Source organism: Dermochelys coriacea, chromosome 1 (genome assembly GCF_009764565.3).
Source record: "Dermochelys coriacea isolate rDerCor1 chromosome 1, rDerCor1.pri.v4, whole genome shotgun sequence".
Classification (NCBI taxonomy): Eukaryota; Metazoa; Chordata; order Testudines; family Dermochelyidae; genus Dermochelys; species Dermochelys coriacea.
Genome location: NC_050068.2, coordinates 263,053,515 through 263,073,389, shown reverse-complemented (window position 1 = coordinate 263,073,389; position 19,875 = coordinate 263,053,515). Strand labels below are relative to the sequence as shown.

General features: G+C 45.5%; 1 protein-coding gene across 5 annotated transcripts in view; it reads left to right on the top strand.

Moving 5' to 3' along the window:
* The window catches only part of LOC119852892 (putative RNA-binding protein Luc7-like 2), a 58,309-nt gene extending 50,764 nt beyond the window's left edge, over positions 1-7,545 (top strand). For 4 of the 5 annotated variants that reach the window (XM_038394941.2, XM_038394921.2, XM_043502501.1 and 1 more), the window contains one exon: positions 6,473-7,545. In XM_038394941.2, the coding sequence (XP_038250869.1) occupies positions 6,473-6,665 (193 nt within the window). In that variant the 3' untranslated portion in view covers positions 6,666-7,545. The remainder of the gene's footprint in view (positions 1-6,472) is intronic. The other variant, XM_043502512.1, reaches the window with a different exon arrangement.
* Positions 7,546-19,875: the final 12,330 nt, after the last annotated feature.

Sequence of the window (19,875 nt, the reverse complement as noted above, 5' to 3'; positions counted from 1 at the left end):
ATCTTCAGGGACCCTTCTCACAAGCAACTCTTGGAACAAGAAGTTCAGTCCCTCATTCAGGAGGGAGCTGTGAAAGAGATTCCATTCCATTTAAGAGGAAAGGGGTTCTATTCCCATTATTTCCTAATCCTGGGAGCCAAGGATGGTCTCAGATCTAGTATTGGCCTGCATCATCTCAACCACTATCTCAAGAACTTAAATTTCACGTGATCTCATTGGTTTCCATCATTTACTCACTGGGAGTGGTATGCTGTCCTCTATCTAAAAGATGCATACTTCCACATATCAATCTTTCAAGGCCACAGAAGGTTCCTAAGATTTGTCATGAACCAAGTTCTTTACCGGTTTGCAATTCTTCTGTTCAGCCTGTCAGCCGCCCGATGGGTCTTCACCTAATGTATGGTTGTGGTGGCGGCCTTCCACAGAAAAAAGGGAGTTCGCTTATTCCCGTACCTAGACAACTGGCTAGTCAGAGGCCAGTCCAGAGCTCAGGTGAAATCCAATATCCATCTCATCCAATCAACCTTCTGGGCACTAGGCCTACTGATAAACTATCAGAAATCCACCCTTCTATAGAGTTCATCAGTGTGATTCTCGACTCCATGCATGTGAGAGCCCTACTTCAAAAGTGATTTTCCGCGTCAGTTATGGCCCTGAAAATGTCCCTCCAGGTTTATCCAGTTATGACAGCACAAAATTGTCAGGGACTTCTGTGCCACTTGGCTTCATGCACATATGTAGTGCAACACGCGAGGCTACATCTCAGACCTCTCTAAGCCTGGTTGGCCATGGTATACTCTCCCTTGCATCATCACCTGGATTTGGTGCTCACTGTTCCTGCTCATGTCCTCGATACACTGATGTGATGGCTGAATCACTGCATAGTATGTATGGGGATACCCTTTTCACAGCTTCTACCGTCCATGTTGCTAGTAGCTGACTCCATGGTCCTTAGCCGGGGAGCCCACCTATGGTTCCTCAGGACTCAGGGCCTCTGGTCTCAGGAAGAGGTTTCCCTGCATATCAATAACAGGGAGTTCAGGGCAATTCGCCTAGCCTGTCAGGCATTCTTATCTCACATTACAAACAAAAAGCTGTTTGTTCTCACAGACAACATGACAGCCATGTTCTACATCAACAGACATTGTGGAGCGTGCGCTCTCCTGTCCCCTCATATCCCCCTATCCCCCCAATATTAGGAAGCAGTCCAGCTGTGCGAGTTCTGCATTACACGCTCAATCGGTCTAGAAGCATCTTACCTTCCGGGAATGCAGAACCAGCTGGTGGATCACCTCAGCAGGTCTTTCTCCTCTCACCATGAGTGGTCCCTCCAATGGGACATCTTCCAACAGTGAGAGACTCCCCTTATAGACCTGTTGCTACCTGAAATAACAGGAAATGCCACCAGTTTTGCTCCCTACAAGGCCACAGCCCAGGGTTTCTGACAGACGCATTCTTGTTGTCATGGACAAATCACCTGTATTATGCATTCTCTCCTACTCGGCTGATACACAAGGTTCTAATGAAGATTAACCTGGACTGGATGCAGGTCGTTCTCATAGTCCCAGCATGGACAAGACAACATTGGTTTCACCACCCTGTTAGGGCTTTCAACAGAGACCTCGCTATTGCTCACGCTACTTCCAGACCTGATCTCCCAAGACCATGGTTGACTGCTTCATCTGAACCTCAGCTCTCTTCATCTAACACCCCGGAACATCCATGGCTGACCCCAGAAGAGCAGGCTTGCTTGGAGCTGGTCCGTATAGTCCTACTGGGCAGTGTGTGGGGGGGGAAAAAAAAAAAAAACCCTCCACCAGGGCCATCTACCTTGCAAAATGGAAGCGGTTCTCCATCTGGTCCTCCCAATGGGGAATTCCTCCTACGCAGGCCTCACTGCAGCTCATTTTGGACTGCCTTCTGCTTCTGAAACAACAAGGTCTGTCCCTCTCTTTTGGTCAAGGTTCACCTGGCAGCCATTTCAGCTTTCCATTCCAAAGTCAACAATTAATCTGTTTTTTCGCATGAGATGATTATCCATTTTCTTAGAGGCCTAGAAAGGGCATACCCCCAGATTAGAGAACCTATTTCTCCCTGGGATCCATCTAAACCTTGTCCCGTCAAAACTCACTGGTCCACTGTTTGAGCTGCTAGCAACGTGCTTGTTGCACCTCTCCTGGAAAGTGGCCACCTTAGTAGCCATCACTTCAGCCAGAAAGGTTTCAGAAATTGGGGCACTTACATTCGAACTCCCATATATGATCTTCTTCAAGGATAAGGTTCAGCTGCTACTACACCCACCGTTCCTCCCAAAGCAATTCCATTGCAGTCAAGCAATCTTCCTGATGGTATTCTACTCTAAACCGCATGTGAACAGAGAGGAACAATGCCTACACTTTTTGGATGTTATACGGGTTCTGGTTTTCTATATACGAAGGACCAAACCATTCCACAAATTGACTCCGCTGTTCATAGTGATAGAGAATGAAGGGCCTTCCCATCTCCGCTCAGAGAATTTCATCCTGGATTACTTTATGCATCCGGGCATGTAATGAACTCAGACGTATCATCCCTAGCTAACCTGACTGCTCGTTTCACACGATTGCAGTCCTCTTCAGCCACTTTCCTAATGCAATTCCCTGTTGAGGACATCTGCAGAGTGGCAACTTGGTTGTCCGTGCACATATTCTCAACGCACTATGCCATCACCCAACTAGCTAGAGACAACGCCAACTTCAGCCACGCAGTCTTGCCGTCAGCCTGTCCTTGAACTACAAGCCCATCTCTACAACTGCTTGTGAGTCACCTAAATTGGAAAGGACATGTGCAAGCACTTGAAGAAAAAAACACGTTATTAACCTTTCTGTAACTGTTGTTCTGCAAGATGTATTGCACATGTCTATTCCAAAACCCACCATCAGTCCCCTCTCATCGGAGTCAGATGGTAAGAAGAAACTTAGGGGGAGCAGAGTCAGCAAGGCCCTTTTTACGAATGCTGTGAGTGCGCAACACCAGAGCGTGCTTGGAGCCAACTTGATGGACATGTGCAACACCTCTCTAAGAACAACAGTTACAGAAAGGTTAATAACCAGGGGTTTTGGGGGTTTTTTGAGAAAGCGAGAATTTTGGTCACTTCTGTTCACTCTATGCAAGCTGATGCTTGTTTTAAGTATTCTGTTGACCTTGTTTACCTAGAACTCCTCAGCCTACCTTCTTGCGGGTTGTAGTGCTTACTAAACTCCCACAAGCAGGAATGTGCAGATGCCACTGAGAAGAAATGAAGGTTATTTACCTGTAACCGGAATTCTTCGAGATGAGGCTCTGCATATTCACACACCCACACACATATGCACACCCATTCACTACTTCTGGAGTGTCTCAGGTTAAGAATTCCAAAATTAGTGGAAAGAACTGGAGAGCAGTTAGGGCCACTTTCCCTTTCTATCCTCAAAAATCCAGGGTGGGTGGAGGAGAGAGGGGAGAATGGCCTCAACAGACACTGCTTTCTAAAGGTACTGAAAACTCACAGCACAGGTGCCATGATTCCCATAGTGTGAATATGCAGAGGCTCATCTGAAGGAAGTCCAGCTACAGGTAAGTAACCTTCATTTCCTTGTTTTCCTACCACGTTGTCCCACTGGCTTGTTGGAGCTCTGGGAAGCAACTGGGGAGTGGGGTGCACAGTAGGGCTCAGACACTGATTTTTGGGGTGTAGGGCCTCTGGGTGGTGGCACCCTAAGTCCCAAGCGAGAGTGTCAAACAGGTCTGAACCTGAGTGTGTATCCATAGTCCCAGAGCTAGAGACAGTGACTAGATTCTACCCAGACCCAGTTGATTTGGAAGCGCAATGGGATGTGGTGATTGGATCCACTCATAACAGACTGACCATACATGGTGGTAACTGGGCCAGGTTGTAACTCCTCTTATCATTTCTTAATTCTTTAGTCTGTAGTTTTGAGTTACTGTGTGTAACTGATACTAGGTACTTCTATATGACCCTCCAGCTGAGCGCCTCCTGATGTTTTTTAAATATTTAAGTTTCACAAAAACTTCTTTCAGAGTAGCAGCCGTGTTAGTCTGTATTCGCAAAAAGAAAAGGAGTACTTGTGGCACCTTAGAGACTAACAAATTTATTGGAGCATAAGCTATGAAGTGAGCTGTAGCTCACGAAAGCTTATGCTCTAATAAATTTGTTAGTCTCTAAGGTGCCACAAGTACTCCTTTTCTTTTTACAAAAACTTCTGTGGAGTAATCTCCATTTTACAGGTGGGGGAACTGAGGTGGTCACTTATCCAAGCTCTAAAAGGAAGTCTGCATCAAAACTGGGGAACAGATTGTAGATCTTCTTACTTACAGTCTCATCCTTTGAAGAGTTGAGTTAGTGAGACACTAATACAAACTCTCAACACCATTCCGTTAGTGGAGACAGGGCAATCTCCTATATTAGTTTTAAGTACACAGGATTTCTTGATCACTATAATAATTTCACTTTCCATCATTTAGGTTTTTTATAACATTGAAAAGATTCAGGGGTACTATCACTTACAAAGAGCCTTTTCTATAGATTCAAAGTGCTTTACAAAGGGGAGTAAGTATTAACCCCTTATGGGGCTGGGAATATGAGACACAGATTTTTACTTGATTAAAGGTATATCACAAATCTGCAGAAGAAAATTCCTGTGGCTGTCTGGCAGAGTTCTTGAAAGTTCAAATAATCATAGTTAAGCATCTAAAAAATAAAATTACTCAAAAATGCTAATTTTCATGAGTACAGATGAATAAAACAACTCTGGAGTCTGAAAACAAAGCTGTTCTTGAGGGATGGCATTCCAAAAACTAGAAAACTTCAGTAGTTTGCTTTCTGTTTATAAAAAGAAGGAAAGAAAAACATTTCATATCTCAAACTCACTGTCTTATCAACCTCAAAGTGTGCCAGAAAATTCTCCTTGGGCTGAAGACCACACACGAGAAATTTCAGGCAGAAACTTTTATTGATGAAAGTTTCAGGGGAAAGGGTCAAAATCAGGATTAATGAAAAGCAAGTTGCAACCTTAAGCTTAGCTCCCTAATAAATGACAGGTTTCAGAATAGCAGCCGTGTTAGTCTGTATCCGCAAAAAGAACAGGAGTACTTTTGGCACCTTAGAGACTAACAAATTTATTTGAGCATAAGCTTTCGTGGGCTACAGCCCACTTCATCAGAAGCACAGAGTGGAACATATAGTAAGAAGATGTATACATACAGAGAACATGAAAAGGTGAAAGTTGCCATACCAACTCTGAGGCTAATTAATTAAGATGAGCTATTATCAGCAGGAGGAAAAAAACGTTCGTAGTGATAATCAAGATGGCCCATTTCAGACAGTTGGCAAGAAGGTGTGGGGATACAGATTCAATTTGTGTAATGGCCCAGCCACTCCCAGTCTCTATTCAAGCCCAAGTTAATGGTATCTAGTTTGCAAATTCCAGTTCAGCAGTTTCTCGTTGGAGTCTGTTGCAAATTGCCACCTTTAAGTCTGTTACTGAGTGACCAGAGAGGTTGAAGTGTTCTCCTACTGTTTTTTGAATGTTATGATTCCTGATGTCAGATTTGTGTCCATTTATTCTTTTGCGTAGAGACTGTCCGGTTTGGCCAATGTACATGGCAGAGGGGCATTGTTGGCACATGATGGCATATATCACATTGGTAGATGTGCAGGTGAACGAGCCCCTGATGGCATGGCTGATGTGGTTAGGTCCTATGAATATGTCACTTGCATACATATGTGGACACAGTTGGCAACAAGCTTTGTTGCAAGGATAGGTTCCTGGGATAGTGTTTTTGTTTTGTAGTGTGTGGTTGCTGGTGAGTATTTGCTTCAGGTTGGGGGGCTGTCTGTGAGCGAGGACTGGTCTGTCTCCCAAGATCTGTGAGAGTGAGGGATCATCTTTCAGGATAGGTTGTAGATCTTTGATGATGCACTGGAGAGGTCTTAGTTGGGGGCTGAAGGTGACGGCTAGTGGCATTCTGTTATTTCCTTTGTTGGGCCTGTCCTGTAGTAGGTGACTTCTGGGTACTCTTCTGGCTCTGTCGATCTGTTTCTTCACTTCAGCAGATGGGTATTGTAGTTGTAAGAATGCTTGATAGAGATCTTGTAGGTGTTTGTCTCTGTCTGAGGGATTGGAGCAAATGTGATTGTATCTTAGAGCTTGGCTGTAGACAATGGATCGTGTGGTGTGTCCTGGATGGAACCTGGAGGCATGTAGGTAAGTGTACTTCAAAAATGCTGACTCTGCTAGTCTACTTTTTTTTTTTTTAATTGGATATGGGCGGGAGGGGGGCCGGGGTTTCCTGATGGCTTCTCATGTTTTTGTCTATATGGAACCAAACTGGGGTCTGTCTGCAAAAGATAAATACAAAATTTTAACACGTTTTTTGTGGCAGCAACAGATTTATGACTAATTTGGGTTCTCAAATGTATTGCACTTTTCAGATCCTCAAAAGAAAGATCTTCCAGAGACAAAGAACGGTCAAGAGATCATGACAGAACATCACGTGACAAAGACAGGAGCTCAAGAGAGAGGTCACCCCGAGATAACAAAGACAGGAAACGTTCATATGAAAGTGCTAATGGCCGATCAGAAGACCGGAGGAGCTCAGAGGAGCGCGAAGCAGGGGAGATATAACTGCTGTACAGTCACCGGATCCTCTAGCTTCCTATGGAGTTGCATACTATGGTTTAGTTTACAGTTGTTCAAAGGGACACCAGTGAGCAGTTCCAGACACTGATCCAACTAGGGTAGATGTACAGTATATAAAAGTGTTTATAACTAAGTCTGAACCCCTTCAATTGATGATGCCTAAAGCTGTGTCCTTGACTTTGACCAAGCTGTAAAACTTCTCTGAACGATTTCTCTTTATCCAGAATGACAGTTTTATGTACCAAGGTGCAGCTCTCGCTGTTTTACTCTCCTTTCCAAGGCAAGTTAAAGAGTGACAAATTATATTGTACTACTTGCCTTGGGTGCTCTCAAAACTTTATAAAATTCTCTAATTCTGGTCCAGTCCAAACAGCAGCATTGAAGGCTTTTTTAAGAGGGCGGGTGGGTACTAAACTTTTATTCTAAGGTTGTTTCCCAGTGATTGTATGGGAACCTAGGAGTTGGTTACAGTCTGAGCATTTAGACTGGAATATGTGCCAGAGAAAGCTGAAATGTCGTTTTTTACAGTGCCTATTTAGACTGGGGAATTGAACAGCTGTTGCATTACATCTTTTTTTATTTTTATTGAAATTTTGAAATCAAAGCCAGTCCCATCTTTCTGTACCATTCGGTATGTGTTCAGTATATTTGGGTTTTTTTCCATAAGGACTTTTTCTGCTTTTTCTTGTGGGATGTAAGCTGTACATCCTTAATTGTAAAAATAAATAAATAAAATAAAAAAAATAAAAATAAACTGCATTGTCTGGTAAGTTAACATTGAGCACCTTGGTGTCTCAAGGTGAATGTGGCTAATTATTTGTGTATGTTCTTTAGTTAGGTAAATTGTATTAAATACACAACTCTACTACTGGAAGTTCTGTCTTTCTGATGAGACCTAAAACAGACCATGACTACTCCAAGATCATGAGACAAAAGCTCTTAAAATCAGTGTCCTGGCTGTTACCAATTCATACCTTTAGCGGCTTCAACTTGAAAAAGTTAGTCTTTACTTCTAAAAATGAACATTGTGTTGCTGACACAGAATGTGATCCATGTTCCACCCCGGAGGCAGTTGCGTTTCTGTTGAGAGTGAGGATTCTTTATAAAGGGACCCTTTTGGGATCCTGCACAACAAAAGGTGCTTTAGAAATGTAAGATATGTTTATATTTATTTGTCCTAGTTTGAATTCCTGCACCCTTGAACTATACAGTGACGTAGTGATATACTGTTGTTCAAAAAGTACCACAGTGTGTCCTTTGTATCCTCAGGTAAGGGCACATGTGAGCCCTTGCAGCACGGACATATGGCATGTTTTTGCCCCCTCCTACCTAGTGCATATATTTCTTTTTCATTGAGTTACTGTACCATTCAGTTTATGCTCCAGTCCTGAAATGGGCAGCACAGTTGCTCTGTACTAACCAGGTATACCAGTGTAGTTCTAGCAGTATTTTTCCTAAGATAGACGGTATGGGCGGGGCACATTTACATTTTAAACTATATGTAGGAGCATCATAGATGCTCGGAAGGAACTGAAATTTGTTTTTGTGCCCTGTGTGGCACATTCTGTCCTTTTTTTTTTTTTTTTTTTTAGATCAGTGACTTCAGGAACTTACAAAGATGTTACAGCAGTTTTGGTAGATGCATTTTACAATGCCATGAAACCATTCTTAAATCTGGAGCATGAATTTTCTTCTCCAGCAGTGTTTTGTGAAATTGACTATATTTCCAAGTGCACTGTAAATACAAATCACCAACATCTGTACGTCTAGCACAGAAACCTTCTGTGACACTGCACCCCATATTCTTCACAGTGATACGATCATGATATGTTTATGGCATAATTATGATGCATTGTGTGCAAGATGGGTCGTGTAAGGTATCATTGAAAAGGTTATGATTTGCTCAATATGATTATCCTATTTGTATGCATGCATCATTTTTGTATCTGAAGTTATAAATACTGACTATGTATCTGTACTTCAAATGTAGTTCCACCTGGGCATCACCCAGTAGACAAGTGGGAAGCTGGTGGTTAGAGACTCTGCATGTAACTGCAGCTGTGTCTGTCCCTACCTATGTGAATACTGATGAAAGTGCAGGCTGGAGGGTTTTGGAGCTTGTCACAGCAGTACAGTGTGAAAGGAAGCCCAGGTTGGTGGGTCAGATGGCTCAATGGTATCCCAGTTCCAGGTAGCACCTCGGGGGGAACCCATCACAGTGGCATGATCATACTAGATTAAATGCACAGCATGTTGTTCTGAGTGAGATTTGCACTTCATACACTAGTGATGATTTTAAGTCCTAAAGGCAGTGTGGTGGCTAGAGATCAGTGAAAGAGTTAACCAGTTTATTTTCTGTTCGCTTATTTTGGGCAAGAGAAGTAGAGACAGGAAAATGAGTGAAACCAGTAAGAAACTGGAGATGTGCATATTGCAAGCAGAAAAGAAAGAGAGAGAACACAAGACTTTTAGAATTAAAATCATTATAGATAAAAGAAATGGAAGCAGAGAATGCCAGGCAAGAAGCTGCACACCAAAAGGCCATAGAACTGCAAGCCAAAGAAATCAAGGCCAGAAACTAGCCATGGAAGAGAAGGAAGAAGAGAGAAATCACCAGCTGCACTTGATAGAGAAGCAGAAATAGAGTCCCCACACACCTGGGAGTCCCACCTCTCCAAAAATCCACAAATGGGAATGGTTGTGTCCTGCATACAGCGAGACAGGATATTGCTGAATATTTTATCACCTTCGAGAGGCTGTATGTATTTCATGAGATTCCTGAGGACCAACAGATGCCCACTTTGGTTACAAAGGTGTCCTGGAAAGCTCTGGATATATTCAACAAGATGCCAATTAAAGGTGCTTCAGATTACGGTAAATTCAAGGAAACAGTTTTAAAACAGTTTCAGATTACACCTGAAACATATAGAGTAAAATTTCAAAGCCGTAAGAGGGGTGCTGGGATGAGTAATGTGGTATATGTGAACCAGATGAAAGATTTGATGGAAAAGTGGATAAGGGGAAAAAGTGTTACAAGTTTTGAAGAAACGTATGATCTTGTCGCTCAGGAACATTTCCTGAGTATATGTAGAGATGATGGGATAAAAAGATGAAAGCTGTTGATGAAGTGGGCTACCCTACAAGATGAATTTGAGAAAGCTCAAGCATCTATTGCTAACAAACCACAGAAGGAGGGGTTTAAACCTGGTGGAAAGCAAGGTCACTGCTTTACCCTTTGGAAGAAGGAGGGTGATCAGGAGGCAGGGCACTCACCTCTCCCCCCCCCCATCCCCCCGAACCCTATTGCCATAAAAACAGGAGAACCCAGAAGTAATTCCACAGAGCACATGAGGAATAAATGTCCCAAATTTAAGGAAAGTAAACCTAGTTGAGGCCCCAGAGGGAGACTCAGGTGGGAACACCCATAATTTACCTCACAAGCTTGAGGGAAACAGGGCCTGATGAACCAGACAGGTAACATGTTAAGGCTGTCAATGGCATAATGCACCTGGGGTGGAGGGATACTGGGACCCAGATTTCTCTGGTCCAACCAAGTGTGGTCCCAGAGGCTAGTATTTTGCATCACCAAATGACCAAGATAAAGAGGGTGGGTCTGGACAGGTTCCCTGTGCAATTAGCAAAAGTTCATGTGGAATGGGAAGGTTTGGAAGGCGATTTAATTATGGGAATTCTAGACGACGTTCTGGCAAACATGTTGGTAGGGAACGATTGTTTCCACAAGGCCATGTCTGTTGGTGTGGTAACCTGCAGCAAAAAGGAGTATTGTGTTAAGGTCCTCAAAGGGGGAGGAGAGGGTATTGTCCATCAGTGAGAAGGCTGTTCCAGTTGGTAGCTGCAAGCTTGTTGCAGCTAAATCAGTGACACAACCTGCTCTAGAGAACACCAAGGTGTCTCTCTCAGAGGGGAGCGTGGAGAAGGATGATGGAACCTTAGAAACCACTGAAGAGGTAGATGGGGGTTCCATTGACACTACAGTGCAGGGAGACAGCATGCTCCCAAGTCGGGGAAAGGCAGAGTCAGGCCTCTATCCAACTGAAAGCAACACATCCCCAAGGGCAGGAGAGAGATCATCAGTAACTGAGGACATTGTCCCAAGTGTTAAGTGTCAGGGATTCGCAGCTAAGCAAAAGGCAAGACCCCACTCTAGAGAGCATAAGGAAATGGGTCCTTGGAGGGAACTCCAGGAAAGGAGTGGGGGAGAAGGTGTGGTTTGTTTTTTTTTGTTTGTTTTTTTTTTTGAAGAGGGTGGGAAGCAGTGTATAAAGAGGCTTCTATGGGAAGAAACAGAGGCCCCGGGCAGCCCTATAAGCAGTTGGTTTTAGCCACCAGCACTGTGGAGAATTGATGCTGGTAACACATGATGGTCCTTTTGCAGGTCACTTGGGGATACAGAGGACTTAGGACAGGATAAAGAGGAATTTCTACTGACATGAGAGATTATTGCATGTCTTTTGTAGTGTGTCGAGAGGGAAAGACGCATAGGACTCCAGAAAGCTCCCCTGCATCCCTTACCTGTCATAAGGCATTTACCCTTACCTGAGGAGGCATTTCTCAGGGTGGCAATGGACATTGTGGGGCCTATTCTATGCCCGACTTGGAGGGGGAACAAGTATTTCTTAGTGCTGATGGATTTTGCCACTAGATATCCTGAGGCGGCTGTTCTGTCTAATATAGAAGCCGAGACGCTGGCAAGAGCCCTTCTCACTATTCAGCAGAGTGGGCTTCCCTAAGGAGATTTTGTCTGATTGGGGGGCTAATTTTATGTCGCAGATATTCAACGAGCTATGGAAGGTGTGTGATGTGAAATAACTTAAGGCTGCCCCCTGTAGCCCATAGGCCAATGGGTTGGTGGAAAGGTTGAATGGGACCCTAAAATCCATCCTGGTAATGTATGCCAAGAAAGGGGGCCAAAACTGAGACAAGTTATTGCCATTGCTGTTGGGTAACCCCAGGCGTCCACAGCATTTTCTCCATTTGATCTTTTAGATGGGAGAAAAGTAAGGAAACGCTTGATCTCCTTAAAGACGCGTGGGAAGGGAGCAATGAGGTGAGGGAATAACCTATATCTGAATATGTTGGGTGATTCAGGAAGGAGTTAAAGGATAGGATAGAAGTCGTCCAAGCCAACCTCCAAGACAGGCCAAACAAAAGGCGCAGTATAACAAAAATACGTGTAAATGCGCTTTTAACATAGGAGATTTGGTGATGGTACTTAGCCCCGTGGAAAAAATTCAAAATGCAATACTGGTGGGAGGGGCCCTTCAAGATGCTAGAAGTGGCAAATGACATATCAAATTAGGCAGCCCCATAGGATGCTATTCCACAGCTTGTACATGTGAACTGTCTCAAAGCCTGTCACAGCAGGGAGATTGTAGTAAACATGATCTGTTGTGTGGAAGGGGAAACTGAGGCACACCCACTCATTGATTTGATGGCTGAATGCCAAGGTGGTTCAACGCTGGAAAGCATTGAGATCTGCAGAGAGCTAACACCAGTGAAAGTGGGGAGGTGTTAGCTGTGCTGCAAGGATACAATGAGGTATTTTACAAGACACCAGGAAGAACATTTTCTATCCCATAAAAGCCTCATCAAAGGGACACAACCTCCCCCTTCCAGGCCTTACAGAGCCACTGGCAAGGTTCAAGAGCAAATTCATATAGATATACAAAGCATGTTGGACCTGAGAGTAATTAAGGAATCTGACAGCTCATGAGCATTCCCTGGGGTCTTGGTCCCCAAAAAGGATCGCACTGTAAGATTTTGTGTGGACTATAGAAAACTTAGAATCATAGAATCATAGAATATCAGGGTTGGAAGGGACCCCAGAAGGTCATCTAGTCCAACCCCCTGCTCAAAGCAGGACCAAGTCCCAGTTAAATCATCCCAGCCAGGGCTTTGTCAAGCCTGACCTTAAAAACCTCTAAGGAAGGAGATTCTACCACCTCCCTAGGTAACGCATTCCAGTGTTTCACCACCCTCTTAGTGAAAAAGTTTTTCCTAATATCCAATCTAAACCTCCCCCATTGCAACTTGAGACCATTACTCCTCGTTCTGTCATCTGCTACCATTGAGAACAGTCTAGAGCCATCCTCTTTGAAACCCCCTTTCAGGTAGTTGAAAGCAGCTATCAAATCCCCCCTCATTCTTCTCTTCTGCAGACTAAACAATCCCAGCTCCCTCAGCCTCTCCTCATAAGTCATGTGCTCTAGACCCCTAATCATTTTTGTTGCCCTTCGCTGTACTCTTTCCAATTTATCCACATCCTTCCTGTAGTGTGGGGCCCAAAACTGGACACAGTACTCCAGATGAGGCCTCACCAGTGTCGAATAGAGGGGAACGATCACGTCCCTCGATCTGCTCGCTATGCCCCTACTTATACATCCCAAAATGCCATTGGCCTTCTTGGCAACAAGGGCACACTGCTGACTCATATCCAGCTTCTCGTCCACTGTCACCCCTAGGTCCTTTTCCGCAGAACTGCTGCCGAGCCATTCAGTCCCTAGTCTGTAGCGGTGCATTGGATTCTTCCATCCTAAGTGCAGGACCCTGCATTTATCCTTATTGAACCTCATTAGATTTCTTTTGGCCCAATCCTCCAATTTGTCTAGGTCCTTCTGTATCCTATCCCTCCCCTCCAGCGTATCTACCCCTCCTCCCAGTTTAGTATCATCCGCAAATTTGCTGAGAGTGCAATCCACACCATCCTCCAGATCATTTATGAAGATATTGAACAAAATGGGCCCCAGGACCGACCCCTGGGGCACTCCACTTGACACCGGCTGCCAACTAGACATGGAGCCATTGATCACTACCCGTTGAGCCCGACAATCTAGCCAGCTTTCTACCCACCTTATAGTGCATTCATCCAGCCCATACTTCCTTAACTTGCTGACAAGAATGCTGTGGGAGACCGTGTCAAAAGCTTTGCTAAAGTCAAGAAACAATACATCCACTGCTTTCCCTTCATCCACAGAACCAGTAATCTCATCATAAAAGGTGATTAGATTAGTCAGGCATGACCTTCCCTTGGTGAATCCATGCTGACTGTTCCTGATCACTTTCCTCTCCTCTAAGTGCTTCAGGATTGATTCTTTGAGGACCTGCTCCATGATTTTTCCAGGGACTGAGGTGAGGCTGACCGGCCTGTAGTTCCCAGGATCCTCCTTCTTCCCTTTTTTAAAGATGGGCACTACATTAGCCTTTTTCCAGTCATCCGGGACTTCCCCCGTTCGCCACGAGTTTTCAAAGATAATGGCCAAGGGCTCTGCAATCACAGCCGCCAATTCCTTCAGCACTCTCGGATGCAATTCGTCCGGCCCCATGGACTTGTGCACGTCCAGCTTTTCTAAATAGTCCCTAACCACCTCTATCTCTACAGAGGGCTGGCCATCTCTTCCCCGTTTTGTGTTGCCCAGCACAGCAGTCTGGGAGCTGACCTTGTTAGTGAAAACAGAGGCAAAAAAAGCATTGAGTACATTAGCTTTTTCCACATCCTCTGTCACTAGCTTGCCTCCCTCATTCAGTAAGGGGCCCACACTTTCCTTGGCTTTCTTCTTGTTGCCAACATACCTGAAGAAACCCTTCTTGTTACTCTTGACATCTCTTGCTAGCTGCAGCTCCAGGTGCGATTTGGCCCTCCTGATATCTTTCCTACATGCCCGAGCAATATTTTTATACTCTTCCCTGGTCATATGTCCAAGCTTCCACTTCTTGTAAGCTTCTTTTTTATGTTTAAGATCCGCTAGGATTTCACCATTAAGCCAAGCTGGTCGCCTGCCATATTTACTATTCTTTCGACTCATCGGGATGGTTTGTCCCTGTAACCTCAACAGGGATTCCTTGAAATACAGCCAGCTCTCCTGGACTCCCTTCCCTTTCATGTTAGTCCCCCAGGGGATCCTGGCCATCTGTTCCCTGAGGGAGTCAAAGTCTGCTTTCCTGAAGTCCAGGGTCCGTATCCTGCTGCTTACCTTTCTTCCCTGCGTCAGGATCCTGAACTCAACCAACTCATGGTCACTGCCTCCCAGATTCCCATCCACTTTTGCTTCCCCCACTAATTCTACCCGGTTTGTGAGCAGCAGGTCAAGAAAAGCGCTCCCCCTAGTTGGCTCCCCTAGCACTTGCACCAGGAAATTGTCCCCTACGCTTTCCAAAAACTTCCTGGATTGTCTATGCACCGCTGTATTGCTCTCCCAGCAGATATCAGGAAAATTAAAGTCACCCATGAGAATCAGGGCATGCGATCTAGTAGCTTCCGTGAGTTGCCGGAAGAAAGCCTCATCCACCTCATCCCCCTGGTCCGGTGGTCTATAGCAGACTCCCACCATGACATCACTCTTGTTGCACACACTTCTAAACTTAATCCAGAGACACTCAGGTTTTTCCACAGTTTCGTACCGGAGCTCTGAGCAGTCATACTGCTCCCTTACATACAGTGCTACTCCCCCACCTTTTCTGCCCTGCCTGTCCTTCCTGAACAGTTTATAACCATCCATGACTGTACTCCAGTCATGTGAGTTATCCCACCAAGTCTCTGTTATTCCAATCACGTCATAATTCCTTGACATCACCAGGACCTCCAGTTCTCCCTGCTTGTTTCCAAGGCTTTGTGCATTTGTATATAAGCACTTGAGATAACCTGTTGATCGCCCCTCATTCCCAGTATGAGGCAGGAGCCCTCCCCTCACAGACCTTCCTGCCTGTGCTTCCTCCCGGTATCCCGCTTTCCCACTTACCTCAGGGCTTTGGTCTCCTTCCCCCGGTGAACCTAGTTTAAAGCCCTCCTCACTAGGTTAGCCAGCCTGCTGGCAAAGATGTTCTTCCCTCTCTTCGTAAGATGGAGCCCGTCTCTGCCCAGCACTCCTCCTTCATGGAACACCATCCCATGGTCAAAGAATCCAAAGCCTTCTCTCCGACACCACCTGCGTAGCCATTCGTTGACCTCCACGATTCGACGGTCCCTACCCAGGCCTTTTCCTTCCACGGGGAGGATGGACGAGAACACCACTTGCGCCTCCAACTCCTTTATCCTTCTTCCCAGAGCCACGTAGTCCGCAGTGATCCGCTCAAGGTCATTCTTGGCAGTATCATTGGTGCCCACGTGGAGAAGCAGGAAGGGGTAGCGATCCGAGGGCTTGATGAGTCTCGGCAGTCTCTCCGTCACATCACGAATCTTAGCCCCTGGCAAGCAGCAGACTTCTCGGTTTTCCCGGTCAGGGCGGCAGATAGATGACTCAGTCCCCCGGAGGAGAGAGTCCCCGACCACCACCACCCGCCTTCTCCTCTTGGGAGTGGTGGTCGTGGAACCCCCAACCTCAGGACATCGCATCTCATGCCTCCCAACCAGCGGAGTCTCCTTCCGCTTTCTCCCCCCAGACATATCATCTGGTCCACTCTCCGCATTGGTACCTGTGGAGAGAACATGAAAGCGGTTAGTTACCTGTGTCTGTGTTACTGGAACCCGGACATTCCGCTTACCTCTTCTGGAGGTCACATGTTGCCAAGCTTCTTCACTGGCCTCTTGGCTCCTCTGTGCAACCTGCTCTACATCTTTAGAGCTTTGTGCCCCTAGAAGGCTATCCTGAGTTTGGTCCAGAAAATCCTCAGTCTCTCGTATACAACGCAGGGTCGTTACCTGTTGCTCCAGACCTTCAATCTTCTCTTCCAATATGGAGACCAGCTTGCACTTTGTACAGACAAAGTCGCTTCTGTCCTGTGGAAGAAAGACAAACATGGCACATCCAGTGCAGGTCACAACAGCTGAATCCCCCCCTTCCATATCACCTACCTACTACGGAGCTTCCTCAGAGACGTTGGCCAGATGTAAGCCTCACTGGGCTCACTCCAGGCGAACTCCCAGGCAAACTCCTGCTGTGAGCTGCTCTGCTGTCCCCGCTGCTCCGCTGCCACTCAGCTGGTTCGCGAGGCTCTGGCTATTTTTAAACAGCCAGGCTTCCCTGACGCAAACACACAGACACCCTAATGCCCGCCCCCTGCAGGCTAGCAGCCAATCAGACACTCACTCAGGCTCCCTCCCAGCAAACACACGCTCGGATACTTCCTCAGCAAGCAAACACACACACTCGGATACTTACCAGTCCCAGGCAAACTCCTGCTGTGAGCTGCTCTGCTGTCCCCGCTGCTCCGCTGGTTCGCTGCCGCTCAGCTGGTTCGCGAGGCTCTGGCTATTTTTAAACAGCCAGGCTTCCCTGACGCAAACACACAGACACCCTAATGCCCGCCCCCTGCAAAACTTAGTGCTGTTGCTGTAACAGATGTGTACTGCATGCCAAGAACTGATGATATGCTGGATGTACTGAGCCAAGCCAACTACCTCAGTACTTTTGATTTAACTAGAGGTTACTGGCAGATCCCCGTGGAGGAGGAGGCGGCACAGCAAAAATCCGCTTTTATAACTGATACAGGGCTCTACAAATTCATAGTGTTACATTTTGGTTTGGTCAATGCGGGTGCAACCATCCAGAGTGGTCAACAAAGTGTTAAGTGGTTTACAGAATTTTGCAAGGGTATACATAAGTGATACAGTGGTGTTCAACACAGGGGACAACCATAAAACGCACGCGATAAAACCCTCTACATGCAAAATAGCAGCAGCCAAATTCCTTTATTTAGGGCATTGGGTTGGAGGGGGGGCAAATATCCCCTGACCCTCTTAAAGTGGAAGCCATTGTAAATTGGCTTGTGCCCCAGACTAAAAGACAGGTCCAATCCTTCATAGGCCTGGCAAACAACTGAAGAAGGTTTGTGGTGGGGTTCAGCGATGTATCCCCAATCACAGACTTGTATAAAAAGCACCAACCTAATAAGGTGATTTGGTCAGAGACGTGCAACAAAGACTTTGATAAGTTAAGGCACTCTTGTCTGCAAAGCCTGTGCTAGCCAGGCTGGGAGTCTGGAGGCAGGGGAGAGGCCACAGCAAGGAAACAGCCATGTGGCCTGGATGGATGGATGGATGTCTGGTGGGTTTTTTTATAAAGATTGAAACAAAGAGAAGCGCTGAGCACCTCTCTGGTTTGTAGGAAAAGAGTGGAGTAGTCTGTGTATGTAGTGGTAGCCCAGGGGTGAAAGCTTGCTTACTCCATTGCCCTCCCAGAATCCCAAGTCAGAATTAAAATACCCTGGATTTCCTCCCTCACATGTTGAATCCCTTAAGATTAATTATGGTAGGACCACAATTCCCAGGGATTTTATGTTCATGACATCGTGTCTGCAGACAAGTGAACTTCACCTTGCTAAGGCCCCTACTATTGGGGTTGACGAGCAGCTCAAGGCCATGGGCCAGCTGAGTTCTCTGGGCTGAGGTGTAATTGCTTGAGCTCTCTGGTTGGATGCTCAAATAGTTTGAACTGGGACTTTCTAACATGCCCAGTGCCCCTTCCTTGTTTCCTTGCCCCTCTTCTGAATGGGCAGGTCTAAACTGGGAAAATAGGCAGTGTTTAAAAACATGTTTGCTAACGTGCTTGAACGATCACATTTTTCAATACAACCTATTTCCTAGTCTAGACAGGATGGGTCAATGTCATATCCCCACATTCCATTCTTCTCTCAGGTACAGGTTTTAAAGAGGGAAATTGCTCTATTGTGTAGTAAGCAGGGCTGTGGGTGTGTTTTCCAGCAATGCCTCTTTCATTATTCACCCTCTCTCCTAGCCTTGAGACAGAAGTAGTTGCTGACTCTTAGCTCCTCTGAGAGCCACAAACCCCTCTCCTGTTTTTGCTGGGAGTGTGATTTGTATCTGAGCTGTAGAGCATATTTAGCTGATGGCCTCCTTTCACACTATGCCCTTAGCAGCACATTCCAAGGTGGCCCCTCATTTCATATGTAGTCTTTTGCTTGAAGAAGTTTAGACAGGTCAGGTGGTTTGTTTGCATTAGCACTCTGGTTTCTGTAGGTCTACAGTGTATGCACCCTAGTTCCACAGTAGCATTTTGGTGGTTTTGCTATGTAACGAGAGCCATGGCCAGCTCACATTTCAAATACAGAAAGTAGCATTGATGGCAATGTTTTCATTGCAAAGAGTTTGCCAAGAAAGGATAAGGACAAAGTGCAGTTAGCTGCTCTTGCCCACCAGGTGCAAAGTAAACAACAGATGTGCAGCAATCCTCAGTGTCACCTTACTGGATCTATCCTTGCAATGGCTGAGTGTTACAATGATACATACTTCAATATTATTTCTATTACAATACGTGGATACTTCATAGGGGCTTATAAATTACTAGCTCTGAAAATACTATATACAGAGTAGGGTATTAGAAGGTATGCTGTATTGTATACAGTGGTGGGTTGGAAGATATGGCATATTGTGTACAGTGTGGTATTGGAAGGTATGCTATACTGTATTGTATACAGTGAGGTATTGAAAGGTATGGCATATTGTTGCACTTTGAAAGCTAAAATGAAAAGAGAAATTTAAGGCTTAAGCCATAAAGCAAGAAGGTCAAATGTATAATTGAAGTGACTGAGCAATGCAATAGGTGTACAAAAGCTGAGCTGCTAAGGAGAACGTGGTGTCAGGTGGAGAGATTAAATAGATCTGCTCTGCTCCCAAAGCTGAACAGAAGGTAGCAGGTCAGTGGTCTAAGATGATCACACCATTATCCGTGCCTGGTATTACAGACCTAAAGGGACAGCTCTGCTTATGCGGGACAGCTCTCTGTTTATGCAGCACAGAGTGAACTTGAAACAGCCAAAGGAATCTCCCTAGTGGCCGTGATGGTTCTGCTGCCTTCTGCATCTGCCATCTACTGTGCTGGAACCCACTGTGTGGCATAAGGGAAAGCAAAGGCTTCTCGGAGGCAAGAAGGAGACAGAGCATGTGAGGGAAGGGGAGGAGGCAGAGCTAGGCTCTAATATACCCAGTTCTCGGCTGGCTTAAGGTCCTTGGGGATCTTTCCATTTGGGCACAGTGGAGAATTAAGCCCAAATCTCTGAAATAGACCAGAGTAATTGATCACTGAAATAAGCATCTTGTCCTGGTATCCCCATTTATGTAGCTATTGTTACAGGAAAACGGTCTCTTACATTTTAGCCCATGGCTGGTCTTTTTAAATAAGTAATACAGAAGTAAAGATGGATCAGCTGTCTCACTGGTTTGATGGGGATATAGCAGCTCAAGGGCATAAAATTCTCATTCACTTGAGCAGAGTTCAAAGCC